Source organism: Mycteria americana, chromosome 10 (genome assembly GCF_035582795.1).
Source record: "Mycteria americana isolate JAX WOST 10 ecotype Jacksonville Zoo and Gardens chromosome 10, USCA_MyAme_1.0, whole genome shotgun sequence".
Taxonomy (NCBI): domain Eukaryota; kingdom Metazoa; phylum Chordata; class Aves; order Ciconiiformes; family Ciconiidae; genus Mycteria; species Mycteria americana.
Genome location: NC_134374.1, coordinates 18,134,051 through 18,155,724, shown reverse-complemented (window position 1 = coordinate 18,155,724; position 21,674 = coordinate 18,134,051). Strand labels below are relative to the sequence as shown.

General features: G+C 36.5%; 1 protein-coding gene across 1 annotated transcript in view; it reads right to left on the bottom strand.

Moving 5' to 3' along the window:
* Window positions 1-21,674, bottom strand: part of LOC142415203 (transmembrane 9 superfamily member 2-like) — a 34,157-nt gene that overhangs the window by 2,045 nt on the left and 10,438 nt on the right. Inside the window, exons 8-16 of the mRNA XM_075513251.1 lie at window positions 20,166-20,245; window positions 19,090-19,198; window positions 13,966-14,098; window positions 12,271-12,390; window positions 12,036-12,093; window positions 9,297-9,456; window positions 8,537-8,688; window positions 6,883-6,994; window positions 6,286-6,457 (exon numbers count right to left, since the gene is read on the bottom strand). Coding sequence (XP_075369366.1) covers window positions 6,286-6,457; window positions 6,883-6,994; window positions 8,537-8,688; window positions 9,297-9,456; window positions 12,036-12,093; window positions 12,271-12,390; window positions 13,966-14,098; window positions 19,090-19,198; window positions 20,166-20,245 — 1,096 coding nt within the window. The remainder of the gene's footprint in view (window positions 1-6,285; window positions 6,458-6,882; window positions 6,995-8,536; window positions 8,689-9,296; window positions 9,457-12,035; window positions 12,094-12,270; window positions 12,391-13,965; window positions 14,099-19,089; window positions 19,199-20,165; window positions 20,246-21,674) is intronic.

The following is a 21,674-nucleotide window of genomic DNA, read 5'->3' as shown; positions in this document are numbered from 1 at the left end:
GCTCCAACTTTTTTCACTATTTCATTGTGACTGGTTTACTAACTAGGAGGCTGTTTATTAAGCGCTTGTCTTTTCCACATTCATTGCATTTCTGTCTTTCAGACCACATCTACGCATTTGATAAGTGAGGAACCTGTCTTTGGATGCTTATTATCTATATGCCAATTCTTGTATTCTTTGTGCTACCATGTATATTTGCAGTTAAAGGCTTTTTGACAGCCTACTATTATATGCCACAGATTACCCTTTCCCTCCAAGTTTGCAGTTATCATCCTCTGAAACAGTGGGAGACGGCAGATTTACTGCTGTTGATAGGAGATCAGACACCAACCACAGAAGGAATTTAATTCCTTTGTAGGCTTGACATCGCCAAGTCTTTGCAGTTTATGGTCAATTCTCACTCCTTCCTACTGTGTCCAATACTCCAATATCAGCATCGTTACTCTAAGCCTTACTCTCGTGGTTTTTTTCCTAATAATCGTTCTCAGCATCTGCTTTCTAGTTGTTTTTATAATATAGCCCACTTTGAGCCTTTTATGGCTTTGGAAGCAATGTTTCTTCCAAATGTTTAACAGATGAGATATCTTAAAAAAAAAAAAAAATCTATCTGCTGTTCTAGAACAAAATTGTAATATCACAAAAATGTGTAACTTTAACACATGAATGAGATTTTTCCACAGTTTCCTGAGCATGCCATAACTTAATATGGGAAAACACTCTAAATCCACAGTATCTTCTGCCAATCCTTGTCACTCTGAATCTTTCTGATACACCAGCTTTCTATAAAACATGGCCTCATTCATAGCAGAATCTGAAGACTTCATACTGTGAACAAGCATTTCATCTATAAACAGATTTTCACAGGTTTCAGTAACATTGATTTTCAACTTCTCTCCTAAAAAAAGTCCGTTTAGCAAATCAAAGACCAAGTACCCCCTGCTCTTTTTTTAAACTTTATCAGAAATTTTGCCAATGTAGTGGAACTAGAGTAAGACTATGCTTCCTAACACAAGCAGTAAGTGGTAATGTTTGTCAGACACCAGATTTGAACCATGAACTTCTAAGCTCAGGAGAGAAAGGCTAGACTCACCACCAAGATACAGCCTTATGTAGTCAGTACCTTCCCTGGTCACCAGAGTTTCCTTCTGTTGTTACCTCCACATCGATAATTAGGGCTTACCGGTATCATAATTTCTTCTTCCCTCCCATGAACAAGCGTATCCTACAAATTCCAGATGTGGATAGCTCTATGGACCAGAAACTTCAAAAAGAGCATCAAACTAAGGACCCCGAAAGTACCTCTTCTAAACAGTATACTTGACGCTCAAAGATCAGAGTGATTTAAAGGTGCTGGCAGAATCACAACCAGGTTGAAAATCTACCTCAAAAATCCAACTACAGATTTAGAAGCAAGAACTGATCACAGCAAATCAACTAGGCGGTTTTAGTGCCTTTTTTTTTTTTTTTTAATTTTTTTAAGTAACATGGGCCAAACACTCTGACTAGGAATTTCCAAAAGCTCAGGTCAGCACAGAGTTGTGTTGATATTACAAAATCAGTATTAATAGATGGAAATGAATGTAAGTTAAGGAAACATTATTTATAAGCTGCTTTAAGTTGTACAGCTGCTTTACCTACAGGATTGCTTACGGTACTGCAGCAAAAAGCTTAACTTTTTTTTTGAAGAACATAAGCAGTACAGTGCCCAGTTCGACTGAAATTCAGTGGGTTTTTTCCACCTCAGACCTGGGGGTGCTTGTGATTCCATGAACCGCTAAGAGGTTCACAAGAGCTAATTCAGTCAAAAAGCTTCCAACTTTCCATACAGGAGTAGATATCCCAATCAGAAAGGAATATGCAGATGAATGTGAGTCGGGAAGAAGAATAACTCTGAACTACTTTGGCTTGTTTGAAAATTCTAGCCAGCATATGTTTTCTACATTTTAGCCCATTTCAGAAATTTGCCACTTGATCCAAATTTTAGCACTTTATACAGAAAAGCATCAACATACTGGATCTTTAGGCCAGTGCTGACTAGTATAATGGGTTCTCAGATTCCCCTTTTAACTATTTTGACTAAAGCCAATCTTAAAATACACATATACACACGATCAGTTTCCTACAACTGTAGCTCTACCCAGTAAAATTGTCATTATTAATTGCACTAGTTAAAATAGAACTTTGCCATCTCAAGTAGCATGGCTTGAAAAACATACTCAGCTCTTCGATCTTGAACATTTTTCTAAGTACATCTTGCACCAAAATTAGAATCATCCCTTACTTAAAATGTGCCTCATTAGAATAGTAGGACTATTTAGGTAAGCTTTAGATAAGACGACCCAAGGATCTGGCTTATATTTGTTTCTTTCAAAACATGTTCAAACTGAAAACAAAGTTTTGACGCACTATCAACAAGAAGCATACCTCTTCAGCTTACTGCGTTGCTGACAGATATCAATGAACACAACATGACAGAAAACAGATACCCAAAGGTGGTTTTTTTAAAGCTGTTAAAAAAATTCTAAGAGTACTTAAAAAAAAAAAAAAAAACCACAAAAAACAAACAAACAAAAAACAAAAACCACCCAAACCCCCAAACAAATAAACAAAAAGCCCCCACTAATTGAAAGAGTTGAGACCTCTAAAATTATTTTCTGATTGGTCTAAACTCCTTTCCATTGTAAGGTTTTTACAGCTTTCATATGCACTTCTCTACCAAACAACACAGCACAAAGCTACCAAGCCTGACACCAATTCCTCCAATGAGCCTGTAAAATCTGTTTGTTTGTTTTAATCTAATATTACAAATTACTTTCAGGGCTAATGTTTACTTTCACCAATCCTAAACACTCACCAGCTTCAATTAAATGAAAAAGCATCTGAACAACATACATTTAAGAACTTACTTTTGCAGGGTAGACCTTTATTTTTCCCCAAGTGGGTGACTTTCATATTTTAAGATTCTGCCTTTCTAAATAACCCCTACTAGTCTAGGGAACTGATGCCATCCTAAGTGCACTGCAGCCCACTGTACATGACTGATCATCCTAGGGAGGTACAGCTAAAAGATCATTTTTGCAGGAGCTATTTAAAATTCAAGAACCCAGTTGTGAAGATGCCTCAAGTCATTTCTCTAGCCAAGAAGCAAAATATGTCCAATACATCCATTTATACTTACTAGGGAGACACTGACACCTCAGGTTTTTTTTTGTCTTTTTGTCCTCCAGTTTCTATACTGTTGAATACTCTGGTCTGCAATATATACTACCACTCAGCAACAGTTTTCTTACACACAGAAAGAAGATCACAAGCTAGGATCTAACTGGGTAAGGGAAAGTTATTAGTAAACTAGTTTAAATTCAAAATTAAAAACAAGGATTATTGCACAGAATAATGCCAAAATACATTAAGCAGACTGTTCCGCTTTATTCGTTTCTTCTAGCTTTATTGTTTAATGAAGAAAAAAGAATTCAAAGCACGAACAGATTGTAAGAAAGCAAATAGAAAAGCACTCTGCACTTGGCTGATACTTCTTATGTACCTTAAAAGCTCTCTGTATCATACTGGTTTCAATCACCGCACAGTGGTGGGTGCTTCAGAATCTCGGATTCTAAACACAATCTACCCAGAAGATCAAAACTCAATTTTGAAAATGGCATTAACTCACAAGTGAAAATGATGTTCAAAAATAGAGGTCACTGTAAAGCAACATGCTTTGACTATGTTCAGCATTTTTTCGTCTCCTAGCATAAAATGCATGTAATCACGTAGCTATCCCCTTTCAACCACACTTACTATTTCTTGAAAGATTAGCTGCACTTTGTACGTTAAAATAAAATTGTCTTGTTTGGGTGTGCACATTGATTGTATTATTGTCGTTGCCACACAAGCATTCAGTTCCTATTTACTTATTCATTACGATCCCTTTTGTAGTGTCCACAGTGACACAGCACACCACCACATAGGAGGTATTAATGCTGCCCTTTATATTTCTGTCACAGTTGCCGAGACCTAATATGCAAGAATAGAGAAAACCAAAATACCTAGTGCTAACTAAAGTGCTAGCTAAGCACTAACAGATCAAAGTCCCATTTTGGGAACATTCATACAGGAAGAACACTATTATTGTGCACAATGTATAAAGCTACATTAGTAAACTCCCTCACCTCCATAAGCTTGTGAAGGACCAAACCCTTATTTTCCAAAGCAAGTGCTAATAAGGAATATTTTACACCTACCTTTGCTTGAGTCATCTATCTTATATAGCTTATATTTCAGCCCAAAAAATCAATTATCATACTAAATATGGGAAAGAAATTTATCACAGCATTTTATATTAGCAAGGATTTATTATACTTCTATATACCTTCTACCTTTCTAGTGACCTAGCTATTCTATTCAACTTTAAAAAAAAAAGTGACCATGTAGCTAGCAGCTTTCTTCATGAACTACAAATACAGCATAGCCACTGCTACCATGTTTCTATTAAAAAAAAAAAAAAAAGATACTGCAAAAGTAACAGCAGCATAGTTTATTATTGTACTTTTGGGGCCTCACTGGCCTCCACATCAAGAACTCCAGGATCAGCACATCTGAAGCTTTTAATACCATTTCAGCAGCTTCCATGACAATTTCAATTATCGTTTTATATATGAAAGGGATATTTTTAATTCCACCAATTTGCATCTTGTAAGTGAAATTGAAATTGGCAGAATACCAACTAACCTATGCTAAAACCCAGACACACATTAACATATTGCTTTAGTTTAAAAGTAATTAAAACATTTTACACTATAGTTTGAGTTTTATATATTTATATATATTTTTTATATATATATAAAATAGAGGACATCTGGAGCCTGTCTGTTTTGCCAGGATTTAAGCAGAGGTTTAACTGGCAATATGCCAACTTCTACGTTTGCCTTTAATAATTAAAAATTAAAAGAATTAAATCCTCCCTTTTTTCTCCCACTTCTTTTTAAAACTTTTTTTTACTTTCTTTTGAAGAGACACAGGTCTAAATAACAAACAACAATAAAAATCTAGCAATAAGTGCCAGTTAATGTTATTGAATATAATTTCTACAGAGTACTTGCTTTGTTTAAACCCATACAGTAATTTTCTTCAGTGTTTTATTATGAACAGTGCTTTTTTTGCCTCATACTCAACAAGTATTAGAGGCAATAAAGATGAAAGAGGTCCTTCTCACTGCTGAACTGAGAAACCTGAAGTCTGATGCTAAGACTTACTCTCATTACTTATTTTAGCCACTCTTTTTTAACTGCATCAAGGGAGTGAAATAATGCATTTCATAAAGCCAACACAAAGTAATTACGGCAGGTTTCAATAATCAGGTAGAAGACGTTCTGAACCATCCACAAAGAGATCCTTTATTACAAATCTTAGAAATGAATGTAAAGGTTGGTTTACGGAACAACCCATTACATATGAACTAGCATTTTCTCTGGTTCTACCACTGCAGTACTTCATGATGCTAAGCACAGTGATACATAAAAGATCTGACTTCGTGTGTTAAAACCACACATACACAACAGCAGCAGTATGATGAACACCAACACAAACTGCTCCTGGCTATTTTTAAGGGCCAGTACCCTTCAAAGAGCTTCTAATTTCATCTAACACATGGTAAATCTGGCACAGATTTCACATCAAATCAACCTCAAAATTACAGTTTGAGCCAAGTGATTATGAACATTAGAGTGATTCTGTAGAAGACAGTCTACATGAGTAATATCAGAAAAGTTGGACTGCTAAAAATGGAGAGCCATATTTCAAATAGGTTCCTCCAGTTAAGGTACATTCCTGCCATTAAGAAGTGGTGCTTAATGAGCAGGTAAGGCCACCTCTAGCAGTACTAGAACTCTATTGTCATCATTCATTTTTTTGCCCCAGCACCAACCTGCTTCACTTGCTAATAGTGAAAGCTGAAAACATCTTTTATTCTCCATATGCAGAGCACAATATCTCTAACTATAGAACTTCTAGAACTAATTATGAAATCCAGAATCAAGTTAAACAACCCTGACATCAAAGTGAACAAGAACGGCACTTTGAAAATATAATGGTTTGAACTCACTACTAATATAATATGCAGTATTAAGAATATCTTACTGTGATGTGCGGTGTCACAAACCATAAAAGTAACACTGCCTAAAGAGTCATAAATTGTATTTAATGTTTCAGATAGTCTAGATTTCACCTAATGTTTCTCATTTCAAAAACCAGAAACCTCTGCATTCATTTTAGTTTGAACACTGTACTTACCTGTGAAAAGGAAAAAAATCAAGACCATGATCATTGTGTAACCGAAGTATAAAATGGTGCTAGCAGTTCCTGTGATCTGGAGTTTAGAGAAGAAGTAATGAACTGCATAGATAAAGAGATAAACTGCTGTAAAGCTGCTTGTCAAAAATGATCGCCACCACCAATGATAATCCTGAAAGAAACAATAAACCATTCAGTAAGAGACATCATGTAGACACCAGAACACAAATAAGCCAGTGAAAAAGTAATATTGTCTTATGAAATAACTTAATTCTTCAAAATTTATCTCAAAAAAAGAAAAATTCCAACATAGCACATAGCTACTTTTTTCTTTCTCAAAGTCAGCTGTATTGCTTCCACTATGAACATGAAATTATTTTAAGATCAAGGCTGTTTATTTTTGCTTATCTGCTGCAAACAGTGGATTTTGAATCATAAGGTAAATTTCAGAAGAGCAACTAAGATAGGCATGTCAAGGCCTGACAATACAATCCATTCACGGTGTCCAGCACATCACAGCATATGTGAATACCTCAACTCTATTTCTAACATCTTCCAGCTACAAGTGGTTATCTACATCAAAACTGTACTTTTTACCTCTGCACACAGATGGAAGTAGCACAGCAAAACTGTAGCCTCAGAACATGTAATTAGAAGAATTATAAAAACTAGGAACAGGAATCCAAACATGTAGTACATCTGATGAGACCTAAAATGAAAATAATAAAAACAAGAGTCTCATTTTTGGTTAAAGTTCTGAGTTAATTTACAGTGGTACACTGCCAGATGCTACGCTAATCAAAAAAACAAAACAAAATAAAAAAAAACCCAAACCCAAAAAACCCACACCACTGGGGTAACTTTGTCTGTACCACTATTGGCTGATTCATAAAAAGTTTTCTTTACTTGAATGTACTTTGTAAATACACATTCATTTAAGCTAGCAGTAATAAAACCACTGCTTTACAGAGCAATGCTCAAAGTCTTCAATTATACTTCCCCTGAAATTAGCATCTATAAACTTCCACAGAGAACAGTTATGGACAATTTTCACCAGAGCTGATTATCCCTTCAGGTCTCTTTGTTGAGAAGACCTTTAGCTTCCCTGACTCTCGCATCACTTGTACTTTTCCCTAGTTACAATATCCACCTCATTCCTCCTACTGCAGCTAAGTTTTCCAGGTGTCTCTGCATCTCCTCACTACATCAGTCCTCCACTCCCACTTTATCCCCATACCAAGTCTGACCCCAATCCAAGGGCTAACCAAACACAAAAACACTCACAAAAATTAATGCAAGGGAAATATGCTTGTTTACTTTTAATCTGGTGGCTTTCAGATAAGGGAAGTAACCAAATCAACTTTATTGAGTGATGGGGATAATTACTGCAGTGTAAGATTTGACAGAGGGAGTATTAGTTGCACATTCCCTCCATGCTTCCTTTCTGTAGGATAAATAATGAGAAACAATTCGGGAATTCAGTAATTTCAACTACAAAAGTCCAGAGTATATCTGTTTGTCAGCTGATTATATTTTCCAGCATAGCTATATTACATGGTTTCTACTACTGTTGAGGACTAATGTGAAAGGGTAACACATCTAATATATTTGTATTTAAGAAAATTTAGAAAAATTGATTTAGAAAAAAAATGTTCTGTAAGAAATCAACATAAACAGAAGACTTCAGGTTAATGTTTTCCACTGAACAACAATATATTAAACATTTCATACTGACATTGTGAAAGTTATGAAAGATTGCATTGATTTAATTTTCCATGCACCTGCTTGACTAGGTTTTGAGAAGATTTAGGAGTGGTGTGGATGTTTCACAGGGGGTGGAATCTTTGTTTTGCAGAACATGGAATCCCAAGATCTTGACCTGATTCCAATTTAACAGCTGAAACTGCTAGATCGTACTAGTTTCATAAATCTTAATATAGTTCCACAATGGATTAGGCTCCACCTAACCACAACAGCATGAAACCACGTTTGTGTTGTTCAGAGCCAGAAAGATAAAACAAGGCAACAGGACTCTAATTTTACACTTTGCAGTTGTCAATAAAACAACTAGTTTTATAAGTTCTAAGCACAGGAATAAATATGCAGATTCTGGAAATTCCACAAAAGTCTGCAAGAAGACCAAAAATTTTTAAAATTGGTTTATTACTTATATTAATTGGTTTGGGACGTTCAAACTTACTGCATGTTTATTATCAGACCAATGTAACTAGGAAAAAAAAGTGATACTCACCAAATGCTATTCAGAATGAAAAAAAGTTGAATAAAAATACAGCCAAAGGGCAAGATACCACCCATTATGATACCAGGCAATGGCTTTGTGAAAAAGGACTGTTCCGGAATTTGGCGAGGAATCTGGTTTGTACGAACTGGATGTTCAATAGGCTTCAAAAGAAATTAATTAAAAGGTAAATTGTTATATCATAAATAAGATTACTTTTCCCTAATATTAGCATCTAGAGATTTGATAAACATAATTTTATTTTCAGCCATAAGACATCATAAGTTACCAAACCACAAAACTACAAAGTTGATATTCATCATTAGGAAAAAACACATATGCTTTAGACATTCCAACTATTGGCCAGTAAGCAAGTCAGAACATGAAGGAAAGAAATATGTTCAGTCCTTAATAAAAAAACCAAACTTCTTAGTTGTCTGGCATTATCTCAAACTAGGGAAGTACAAATTGAAGTACTTCTGAAGTACTACTTCAAAAACGAAGCTCCTGAGGTTTTACTGAAGTACAAAAGGCAAGCAAGACCTCCAAGAGCACTATTAAATTCTGATTCTAGTGAATGGACAGAAAAAAAAAGTTCAGTGTGGCATTACAAGCATATACTCGGTTTCAAAATAATGACAAAGTGAAACATCATTTTACAATCACAGGGCCATAGATGTTTCAAATCCAACCAGTACTTGTGTGCTTAGGGATCCAATGGCTCAACTACAGAGGACAGGTGTATTTCAAATCTGTATTCAAAGAGCCCTACCTTCTCTTTGAAGCCAAAATATGCACCGACAAAGGTTAGTGGGACTGAAATTCCAAACCACATAGCTAGGATAGCAACCAAAGTGCCAAAAGGGATGGCAGCTGAGGATCCTTTCACCCACAGAATGAGATTCATAATGAAGAAATCAGCAAAGACAATCCTGAAAAACGATCAGAAAAGATATTAAAATATTCAGGAAAGAATAAGTATCAGTTAGTATTTAAAAAAACATAAACCAGTTAAAAATCTGCATCAGAAAAATGTAGCTTCTTCCAATTTTTCATTCCCTAACAGTCCTAGTTACTTTCATCAATAGTGCAGTTAATATAAAAATGCTTGCAACATCCAATGCTTCTAATGGAAGTATCTATGGTAAAGCCACTATCTAAGTAAAGACTCTGCACATAAAACCGAAAGTAACAGAAACATTCCATTGTAAAAATCTATATAAAGAATGCTAAAAGATAAAGTAAATAAACCCCCTCTTATCTGAATCACCTTTCCTATGATTGCCAGTCATTTAATTCCTTTATTTAGGTCCTTTATAATCAGTAAATTCCCGCTGACAAAACACAGTGATAGCAAAATCTCATATATAGGAAGCCACATGTCACCCTCACAACAAACATACACCCTGCTGCAGCATGTGTCACAGCAATATGGTAACAGAAGGATGGATTAAAGAGGGCTCTTCCCTACAACAAGAATCTTTGTATTAAGACCTCATGGAGTTACACAGTTAAGTAGCCCACACCTTTGGAGAATTTAAATAAAGACTGCATCAGTCATGATGTCTCCAGACCAGTTCTTCCCTCCCCAGTTAAGTCCATCTGCCTCATTTTCTAAACATCCTGGGAAAACACTAGAAAACAACTGCAAGACATACGATGAAGATTTCAAACCCATCCCATTCTGAAAGCAAAGCAAAATATACTGCAAGGGAACTCCATATAAAAGATGGATTGAATTGCCATTATTCATGGATTCAGAGTCTCATCACAGAAAATTCAGCCTCAGAAAGGGCCTGAAGTGCACCATTGCCTGGGTTTTGTTAAAAAAAGTGTCCCTGAGGCAGAATTTACACTGCCCTGAAGTGGGCATGCATCCTCCACTGTATTTAACTAAAAAAGGGGGGGGGGGATTAGAGCAATAGACAGGCTCTTTTTTTCCTAAGAGAGGCCTTACACTTGCCAAAACTGTTTGGGGGAATAGACTTGTTAAATAAGCACACCCAAGCGACCTCTGGTGTAAGCATCTTGTTGAACAAAAAATAAAAATCAATTCCATTTTCAAAGTCTTGCTAATCTTTATCATCTGCCCAAGCTCGTAACACAGACTCCACTTACCCCCTCCAAAGTTAGAAAAAAATACTACAAATATGAACTCCCACCAGTCTACTGAGACTATAACAGCCTTAGGCTGTTTATGATATTATGCAAATTCGCTGAACTAGCATGGCATAATCAAGACATCTGTTCCTATTCTACCATCCCCAATCATTTTACTTCCTCTGTGAAACTTAATTTATTTGGGAGTTTAAATGATCAGCAAGATATTTCTTCCACCGATAAATATTTTCTTCTCCCTCGAGATAATATCTAAGTGACAGCAGGGAGACTGAAGCACATTTTGTTTAGAAATAAGATTTCCTTGTAGAAATACTACACTCAGTTATCGAATGCATTACATTTCATTTGATGAAATTCTACTATACTCAAAACCAAGTCATGTTTTATTCATTCTGGGCTTTTTTGGGGGAGAGATACCTTAAGAAATTATTTATAATCTTTTCCTCAACTTTCGCCAAGGACATTTGTCAAAGGCTACCTTCATGTACCCAAAGCTGCAACCAAGAAATACGGAAGACTTGAAGACATTAGTTTCTGTTCTCTTTCTTCGCTGACCTAATTCTCACAAAAGGTCTTGAGAGCTATGAGAAAATGAAAGGTAAGAGAGCTATCACCCTTCCCAAGCACAACAGTATTGGCCAGAGTATGATACACGCTACAGCCATACCCGAAACTGGACACTACCTACATTTATATAAAAAAACAATTATAACCAGTTTAAGAGAATCTCTGCATTATTCTCACCCAGAAGCATACTAAACTTCTTCTACTGTTTAGTATAGCAGTATATAGCTGTTTAAAAAAAAAAAAAATCATAATTTAATTTCTTATGTCCTTTTCAATAACACGGTTACAAGAAAATACTGATACTATAACTAAGGTAATAGAAGTTCTGCCTAAAGGGCTGTCTCTCCCTATTTACAGAAGAGCACTACAGACACTTCAAAGTTATCCCAAAACTACATACTTCCTAACAAAGTGACCATACCCATTAACTGTTAAGATAGGATTACCTGGAACATACTGAGTTAAGTGGTACCAAACTGGAATTATCCCATCACTACGCCTAATGTTCTGGTGCAGCGATGGGATAACGTGATGCTACCTTGCAAGAGAGTCACACCATTCCTCCTATTCCCACAGCTGATTACAAAACAAGATGCTAAGAAGCTAAGTTCTAGAGTACTAGGCTTCTACTCCTCAGAATTCACTTTTCTTTATATTCACAGATAGGTAATATACAAAAGGAACAGCAACTTAGAGAACAATAAAGAAAATAATCCCCCACACAAGCACCATAACAACAATTCACTTTTTCCCCCCCTCCTTCCCAGCTCAGATTCATTTATACTTAAGAATAAAGGAAAGAACAAGGGGAAATCATACTAACCCAGGGCAAAGCAGAGCTGTAAGCAAAACGTTTGTCTTCCACTTCTCGCCTCTAAATGCTAAGGGGAAAAAGTAAAAACAATTTCAAGTTCAGAACTTTTTCCAACTGTTTTGCATTACAGCAGCAAGAAGCAGATTTGTTGTCTGAGACACCAGCTCCAGTCTGAGGTTTATATTAAGCTCAGCAATTCTTAGTTTAAGTTGCTGTGTCTCATTAAACAAACACGTGTACTTACTCTTGTACATTCTAGCAGACACGTAACCAGCTGGAGTTCCCAGTAAGACCCACAATACAACTGCACAGGTCATCAAAGCACCACGGTTGGCAGGAGAAAGAAAACCAAGGCAAGCTAGGACTAAAGAGACAAAAAGATTTAGTCATTTGTGGACACGTGTCAAGATTCCCCTGTAATACGTATCACTGTACAGGTTTATCCCTTTCACTACCAAATATTTAAATGAAGGCTATGTGCATAAGCTTTTATATATCCCCATCACATGACCATACCCCTAATGTCACTGTTTCATTCATAATAAAGCATTACTTCCACCTCATCTTTTAAATAGAAAGTTTCTCATAGCCAAAAGACTGAAAACTAAAATGCCACACAGTTGAACAATGAACCTGAATCAAATTTCAGCTTGAAAAAGTCTGCTTCCAAAATCCTACGGTCCTCCTGTAGACATCCATGGTCAATACTTACACATGCTAAGTAACAAGAGAAGTTTAATATGTGGCATAAAGGACATCTGAGAACAGTAGGTCTGGAGAAGCCAAAACCTTTGACAGAGCTAAGGGGGTTTTTTGGGGGGGGCGGGGGGGGAAGTTGTTGAGGTGTTTTGGGGGTTTTGTTTGGTTTTTGTTTTTTAAGGTAGAAATAAGTGTAAAGATAGAAGATCTTAGAGGTATGGAGTCACTTGCTTGAAATTCCACAAAAGGCTCTCAGCCACCATCACGGACAACACTTTACTCAAGAATGTGCTATCTTGAAAGTAAGCCTATTAAAAGAAGGCTGTCTGTGTCTGAACTAATTGTAGAGGCCAGCTCAGAGATATTCTCAGAAAAGGAGTTTGTCAATGATCTCTAGTGGGAAGTTTTGTTTTTAAACAGAAAAAGGATCCCCCCCCCCCCCATTTCCTTCTATACTACACTAGTTGCACAGGAAACTACTGCAGTTAAGTAAGTTACAAAGAGCTGTGATCGACACTGGAAGACAAACCCGTCAAGAATATTCTATTAATCTTACAGCACCATGTAATGAATAGAAAAAAGCAGCTCCTCTATGAAAGACCAAAAAATTTGAATAAAACCTGGAGAGTAGAATTTGAAAAATTCTTCTTTTGTCATAAAATATCAGTATACTTCCCAATTCTACTGTACAGTAAGAAAAGGAATGGTCATATACTTTATAGATAACATATAATAAAACACCAACTTGTGGCAGGTTACATCATCACATGTTTATATAGCTATTTATGGTAGGCTCTCATATTATCTCAGTGTTGTGTCAGGATTATTTCATTGGCATGCATTCTTGCTCTTATTTCTGCATGGCTGCAGGCTGTTGCGTCAAACAGAAAGTGTTTCAAGAACATTAAAGCTTTGATTACATGTCTTTGAACTTGCATTACTGGATCCTTGGATAATTTACACCATGACAAACTGGTTTTGTTTTTTAAAAAGAAACTTGTAACAAGGAAGCTTCATTTCTGCAATCATGAAGAATGTGAATTAGCCCAGATACCACAACGTTTTGAACGACAGCATTACTGAAGCTATCTAGATTATTGTTATGAAACAGCATTAATATTCTATTTTACTAAAGGAAGGACTTAATTTTCAAAAGCAGGCTTCTATCATTTGTTTAATAATATTGCATCTTTCTTACACTATTACACTACAAACACATCACGTTAATAAAGTTACTTACATAAAGTAATAAATGTCATAATGAAAATTTGCGTTCCTTGGCCCAAAAAGACAGACAGTAACATTCCTTTCCTTGGAGGTCTAAACACATCTCCATGAACCAGCTTCCAGCCAAATTCCTCTTGGGCATCTTCCTGTATAAAATCAAAAATGTCTTTAACAAAGATACATAATGCAGTAGTGAATTAACACAAACAAGATGCAAAATACATATTTAAAGTTTGATTAACTTCCAGTTTAGATCCAAAGACACACTAATTGCATGTGATTCATCACTCATTGATAACTCCATAATGGTTCAGTGAAAGAAAAAGGCAAGATTTATCAAGAAAATCGTCATCTCTTAAAGCAAGAAAAAACAAAATCTAATTAGCCAAACTGTATAACATCATTCTAAATTTAAAACTAAAACAAGGCATCCCATTTAATTTAACTTGGATTATACCATTTCAATCTAGTTCAAGCATTTATCTTTTTTTGCTTCCATTACAAAGCACATTGGTCTCAATGACAATATTGGAAAAGAATGAAATGGTCCCTGTACTCCAGAAGAAAGTCTGCTCCCTAGAATCACTAGGGGCAAGTACCGACACTTTGTCCCACTGCCAGAGGTGAACGGATGGATGGCATGGGGGGGGGGGGGGGGGGGGGTAGGATCCTCAGTCCAGTAGCTGTAAGGAACCACTGCTGAAGAACAAAACTTTTCAATAAAGTCACTCAAAACAAACACCTCCCCTCACAAAAAAACCCAAGCACACACAACCACAAATAACCGACCCCTCAAGAAGACCACTCTCTTTCTCATGAAGTTAAAAGCTACAGGTTTCATTCAACCTAGGAGTATGGAGTTTAGTTCAATGGTAATTAAATTACCACTAGAATTACAGCACACACAAAAATAGAGTAAGAAAGAATACAGACCAAACTGGCAAATGACATGGAGCACCTTAACTTGCAACAAATTATGTAAATTTTTTTTTTCCTGGAAGATTATCTTTGCCTTCCCCATACTGATACCTCCGCTTGCATTTGTTGGCTAGAAATTACTCTCAGAAGTCTGATATACTAATACAAAAATTGAAAGCTATTAAACACAAGACAACACTTTGATTAAAAAAAAAAAAAAACCACACACCAAAAACCAAAAAACACCACAACAAAAACTATGCCTACAAAGAAAATTATACCAGGTATCTAGGTATAATTCCAATACATCAGTGCTCTTCCAGTAAAGAAAGGTTTGTTTGGTTAAAGAAGCATAAAGACCACTCTCTCCTATAAGTCTGAAGCTGAACTAATTGGGATGATGATGAGAAAGTTGTTGAGGTAAGACAGAAGACAGACTTTTCCCAGGTAGTTGTAAGTAAGGAATGAAAGAATTTAAAAGGTTACCATTTGAAGCAAATCTTTATTTTCAAAAGGGTGAGCACTAAGCAGAAATAAATGCCTAGTACTTTAGTTCCTGACAGAACAAGGAAAATGTTGTACAAATTTGGAATGGCTGGTATTAGATTTCTTATCAACACCTAATCTGGCAAACGCACTCAAAAGACACCCTCTGGTTTTAATACAAACTTTAAAACACAGCTACATGGTAAATATCTTGGTTTAAGAAAAATAAAGAGAAACCAAGCTTGGCAGATTGAGACCCTTGATTTATCTTGTATGGGCCTATGGGCCAGAGTGTTTGTCTCAAAGTTCGATTTTTATTAAAACTCTTCCGTTGCAGGCCAGTTAGCTACGAGTCAGTATTTTCCAGACTTCTGTTTAAAGAATTCAGCAGTATTTTATATTGCTAACCTTTACAGTTCAAAGGTGAGGATAAGAATTGTACAACTAATCTAAGTAGGAAGCTACACTTTATAGTTACAAAAAAAGATTTAAGGAAAATCTAAAAAGATACTTTTGAGTCTTGGCTAATATGCTAAAAATTACTGTAAATTTTTAAAAAGTGCAGTAATCCTCACCTTATCCATTAATTTAGCCTAATTCTCAAAATATTCTAACAAAGATTTAAGTCCCCTACACTCAAGTAGTCACAATCAAAGAAGTTTAAAAAAAAAGAGGACAAGAGTTTTACCTCTCACTGTTGAAAAGATATTGACATGCTCTTCAGTTCAGGAATCTTTTCTTAGTCTTAAGACCCTAAAAGTAATCTAATGATTTCTAAACACTTCATTAATGTATGTCTCACTAAATCTACATCACACTAAAAGCCAGTTGGTATTAGTATGCGCATTTAACGTTCAGCTAATACCACAATCACTGGCTTGTGCATGTATCTCTTTTCAAGTAGAATCACCAGCATTCCCGAAGTGTGAGATACGAATTGCTTCATTGCAGCTTCCTCAGCCCAGGTCCTCTTTTGCACAATTATTTCACACCTTTTTAAATCAGCTCCTTGAACTGCAACAGATTTTAAGTCTCTTACAACTGGCAAGAAAATAAAAAGTGTTTTTTTGAAAGTCACACCTATCCCTGCTGTTATCCATAAAAACTAATCAAGCTTCTACAAGTCTTGGTCTTTATCACATTAAGAATGACCAACTAATAAAGACAACACAGTATAAGATATTGAACATAATTTAATTGAGAGATCAAACAGGAGCTTCACAAAAACAATCAGTTAAAGGATGTGGAAAAATTCTTCCACTTTAATTACTGTCTGGATTTGCATTAACAAAAGATATTAAATATCAAAAACACAAAGAAGAATAAAAGTACTTTCAGATGTTTTAGTTTCAATATGAAACATTTTTGTGCATTTTAAAGTATTTCTTTATCCAGATAGACAGCAACAGTGAAAATTCAAGCCTTTGTAGTATCTGACATGATTTCTCATCTTTGGCTTGCAGATACCACTTTTACCAATGAGAATGAGTGAAAGGCTGAGTAAAAATTACTCTCAGTCAACTGGTCAAGTCTCTTTAACTGACAATCAGTTATATTCTCTTCCACAAAGGCAGCAAGCCACTACAGGGACCTGCCCCTTTCCCATTTTAAAGAGTACGTATTTCAAAAGAACTCAGAACAGGTTCAGTCAGATGGCAACACGCTCCAGTCACTACGTTAAGTCAGACAAACCAGGCTCAGTTTGACACAGCGATCACCAGAATTGTATTTAAAATAAATAAAAATCACTTACACACACACCAAGTAGTTCTAGCACAGCTAGAAACCAGAAATTATGTTGCACCTGAACTGCAATATTGCAATCTCCTAACTGAAGACAAAGTACGTGATTCTACCACACTTTCACCACAGACGAAAGGCAACATCAACTTGTAGCTAATCAGAATCTCTCCCATAACATTTAGCAAGACAACTAGTCATCCTCACACTATTTTCCCTCCATTATTAGCCTTTGGTTTCATTTTTGATCCTTTTTGCAATAATCACCCAATATAGTTGTTTTTTTAAATACATTGCTTTATGAAGTTGCATAGCATCATACTTCTCATGAAATTTAGACCACAAACTTTCCAAACTTCACAAGCCACATGCTAGCACACTTGCTTTCTGGACAAGCTATACTACAAGCTACTATAAAGAAATACCACCTTGCAATTGGAAAAAATACAGCAACTGAGCTTCCTACAGCCTGATCTCCTGACGATGGGGAAAAAACAGTTATCAATACCTGTTCACTTCACAAGTTTGGTTGTTCAGACTATAAAACGCATTTTTAGACAGAAAACATGCCAAAGCAGGTAGCAACTCTTTGTTTCTGTGCTACAAATGTCTCTGCAACAGATACAGTGCAAGTCCTTTGCTAGGGCCACATAACATGACTTAAAACAGGGCTGCCTTGACAAGGCATCTTATATATAATCCCAGGTTGCCAGAGTCACAGAATCACTCAACGGTTGATGCCGGAAGAGACATCTGGAGGTCATCTTGTCTAACGTCCCTGCTCAAGCAGGGCCACCTACAGCAGGTTAGCCAGAACCATGTCCAGATGGCTTTTGCATATCTCCAAGAATGGAGACTCCATAAACAACACACTGGCTGCTTAGGTCAGTGTCATACCACCAGCTACATGTCCAGACTGACTCCATAATGCAGCCATAGGACTCAGGAGAAATTGCCACATCTTGACGGTGAACCAATGCCAGAACCCTTTTCAACGTCTGCACTGTATCTTGTGGCTGTTGGTATACTGTGAAAGTATTTATTAAAAAAAGAGGCTTTCCTTGGTTGAGACCTTGGAAGAAAGGGACTTACATTTCAAATGTGAGTTTGTTCACTATCAAAAAGCTTCTGTGAATCACTTCATATACTTCTAAAATCTGAAGTCTGTCCTTGCATATTACAAGTTCATCAAATGACGCTAGAAAGATAAGACTGTTGCATCTGCCCATGTGTCTTGGTTTCGGCTGGGAGTTAGTTTTCTTTCTAGTAGCTGGTAGTGCTCTGTTTTAGATTTAGTATGACAATAATGTTGATAACACACTGATGTTTTAGTTGTTGCTAAGTAATACTTACACTAGTCAAGGACTTTTCAGCTTCCCATGCTCTGCCAGGTGCACAAGAATCTGGGAGGGGACACAGCCAAACTGGCCCAAGGGCTATTCCATACCGAGCATGACGTCATGCTCGGTATAGAAACTGGGGGGAGCTGGCCAGGGGGCAGTGATTACTGCTCAGGGACTGGCTGGGTGTCAGTCAGCAGGTGGTGAGCTGTTACATCACTTTTTTTTTTTCCCCTTGGGTTTTGTTCCTCTCTCTCTCTCGTTGTCTTCATTTTCATTACAATTTATTATTACTGTTTTATTTTATTATATTTCAATTATTAAACTGTTCTTATCTCAACCCATGAGTTTTCTTACTTTTGCTCTTCCAATTATCTCCCCACCCCGATTCATCCGATTCACCCCACCAGGGGGGTAGGGTGAGCAAGCGGCTCTGTGGTGCCTGGTTGCTGACTGGGGCTAAACCACGACACCATGTATTCCTGCTTTAGAAAAGATAAAATAGCAATAAAGCTATTTTTAACCCCCAGATATATTAGCATGTATCAAATTCTTAGTAGTTATACATCTCTTTAGACTGTATTCAAAACTAATTCATAGACATCACTGTCGCCAGAAAACATGCTCATGTAAAAGCTGTAAATCTTACTCACAGAAGAGTCGATCTGGTTGTATCTTGCAATATCTTTATGAAGAGTCCTCAGAATGATCATAGCCACCATGCCAGATAAGAAGAGAACAATTACGAGGGAATTCATTATACTGTAGATAAAGAAAAAGGCAAACTTTCAATCCACTCAATTCAGGTTTCAGGACATGCACTGCAATTCATACCACAGGTACAGCTCAAGCCTGAGGAATAGCCTTAGCTATTCAGACTTAATACTTAAGTCATTCAGACCTTGTAGTATTTTCCCACCCAGAGAAGATAAACTGTTTTAAGTTGTGTACCTTAATGATTTCTTAGGAGACAGAGATGAGAAGAACAGTATTTTATGATATATTGTTAATTCTCAAGACAGTTACATATTGCTTTTCTTTATTTTCCTCCTTACATAGCTCAGAAGTAATTTCCCTAGTGAAACAGCTACAGCTGTTAAAGCAGACCTTGTCAAGTAGATTTTATATCAACCAATGAAATCTACATCATGCCATTTAACATTTTGTAGAGACATATTTAATCAGGTTATCATCCTTTTCAAGCACTTTATATTGAAAAACATTAACATTTCAACATAAATTATATACTTACTTGACATCATTTGCGTGGTACAGAGGGAAGTAAGAGCTTTCCATATACATCTTCTACTTGTAAAAAAAAAAAAAGCCCTTCTTTTTACTGTAAGCAGCTGCTGAGTACAAAACATGCAGTACACATATGTACCTCTTACTTGGCAGTTGGAAAGCCAGACAGTAACAATAAGAACACTGCAGAGCAGCAACATCTTAAAAGTTCTACAGAATGGAGATGATAAAGTAAAACGATGAACACTGCTTTCCTTTTGGACACTAATGGTGAATTCCTTTGGTGAAATGCAATACTACAGTCGCTCCCAAGAGGTGGAAGACTGATAAAAGTTACTTCATATCTGAAAACAAGAAAGTTTTCTTGCCTGAAAACTAACAGACTTCGTTCTGCCACAGCAGAAGTTATATATCCCTAGAAGCACAAATAAGAAATCTTTGTGCTCCCCTGCAAGGTTATTCACTGAATAAATGCAAGTCTTACCTAAACCACTGGATGTTTGTATGTGGCATGGACTCCAAAATGTAGTCCCATCTGGAAGCCCACTTAATATTATTCTTTTCCTATGAAGAAATTAAATAGCAGTTAATAGAAACAAGTACAAGTTTGTTGAAGTCTCTGAGAAGGACTAAGCACATCAAACCTCTTCCACAAACCTTCCATTCAGCATTAATATCTAAGCTTGGTATCAAGCCTGGATGTTAGACCTCCCTCTTGCATTAGTTCTTTTTATCTTGAGTCTCTCAAAGAATATCTTGTTTATTGAAATCTCCTATCCACGTCTTCTACCTTCAACGGAAGTTTCACTAACCCTCATCTTTCCACGATTCGGTACGTAGCTGCCTGCAGCTCCCAAACGCACGCTGAAAAACAATCATGCCATCACTACAAGATACTCCCAGCATAGCACACTGATCTTGAAACTTCAGCTTTGTTAAACATACTCTACGAGTACATTTCTAGGTTTCCCTGGAATTTTTCTCTTCCATCATCTTTAATGTATTTAGCACAGGCTTCCTCTCTCCCTGCCATAAAGGTGTCTGATACAGACTATTTTCCACTCTGATTCCTGGCAGACAACTTTCATTTCCAGATATCCCTGTGAAGGATTTAAGAAGAAATCATTCAGCAACTTTCACCCTCAAAAGATGCTTCCATTCTCTTCTATCTCCTCCTGGAAACATTTCATGTGAGCGCTGTACAAGTGATGATTCTTCCTGACCCCCAAGCCTTGTCCTCTACAGCTTGTCTCATGGGATGTACGTCTGCTGTCCTGCTACCAAATTCCATCTCTTGACTGGCATGAAGTTCAGCAGAACTTCTTCATTTATTCACCAGGTGGTAAGTTTGTACAGTTAATTCTCAGAATTTAGACTATGTCTCCAGCCTAGCATTTTTAAGTCCCGATTCATGTTCTGGATCAAAAACATGTAACAATGAAGAACTGCACCAACACAATGAGGTGGCTGAAAATGCCATAAGTTGCTCTTAATCAGCTCAATCAATAGTTGCTCAGTAGCTCACAGCTAGTTCACAAAGTTTCAGAAGAATGGTTCTAAAGTTAGTTACTTGAGTATCAAACTGCTCACATGCTTACATTTTTTGTTTTAATACACACCTGTGTATTAAACATTACAGGCACAATCGTGTATACTTTTCACATACACAGAGCTAAATACCTTGCCCATTTCAATGAATTAAAGCAGGCACCATAGCTTTCTCAGCTTTTCTGTCAGCTGCCATATCGGAAAGGACCATAGAACAGTTATGCATTTTACTGGTTCATGTATTCAGGCTTACTGAAACTAATGTTCTCCTATTTAAGAATACTTTTCACTGATAAATACTTCCTTTTTAAGTTATTTTGAAACTACTAATATAAAGTAAAATATTATCAGGTATTCTTTCAAATCAAGGCTAAGAGGTAACAGAGAAAAGAAGCAGTTTTTAAGTGCCTGGCAATTGAGACGTCCCATGGCAGCCAAGCTTCAC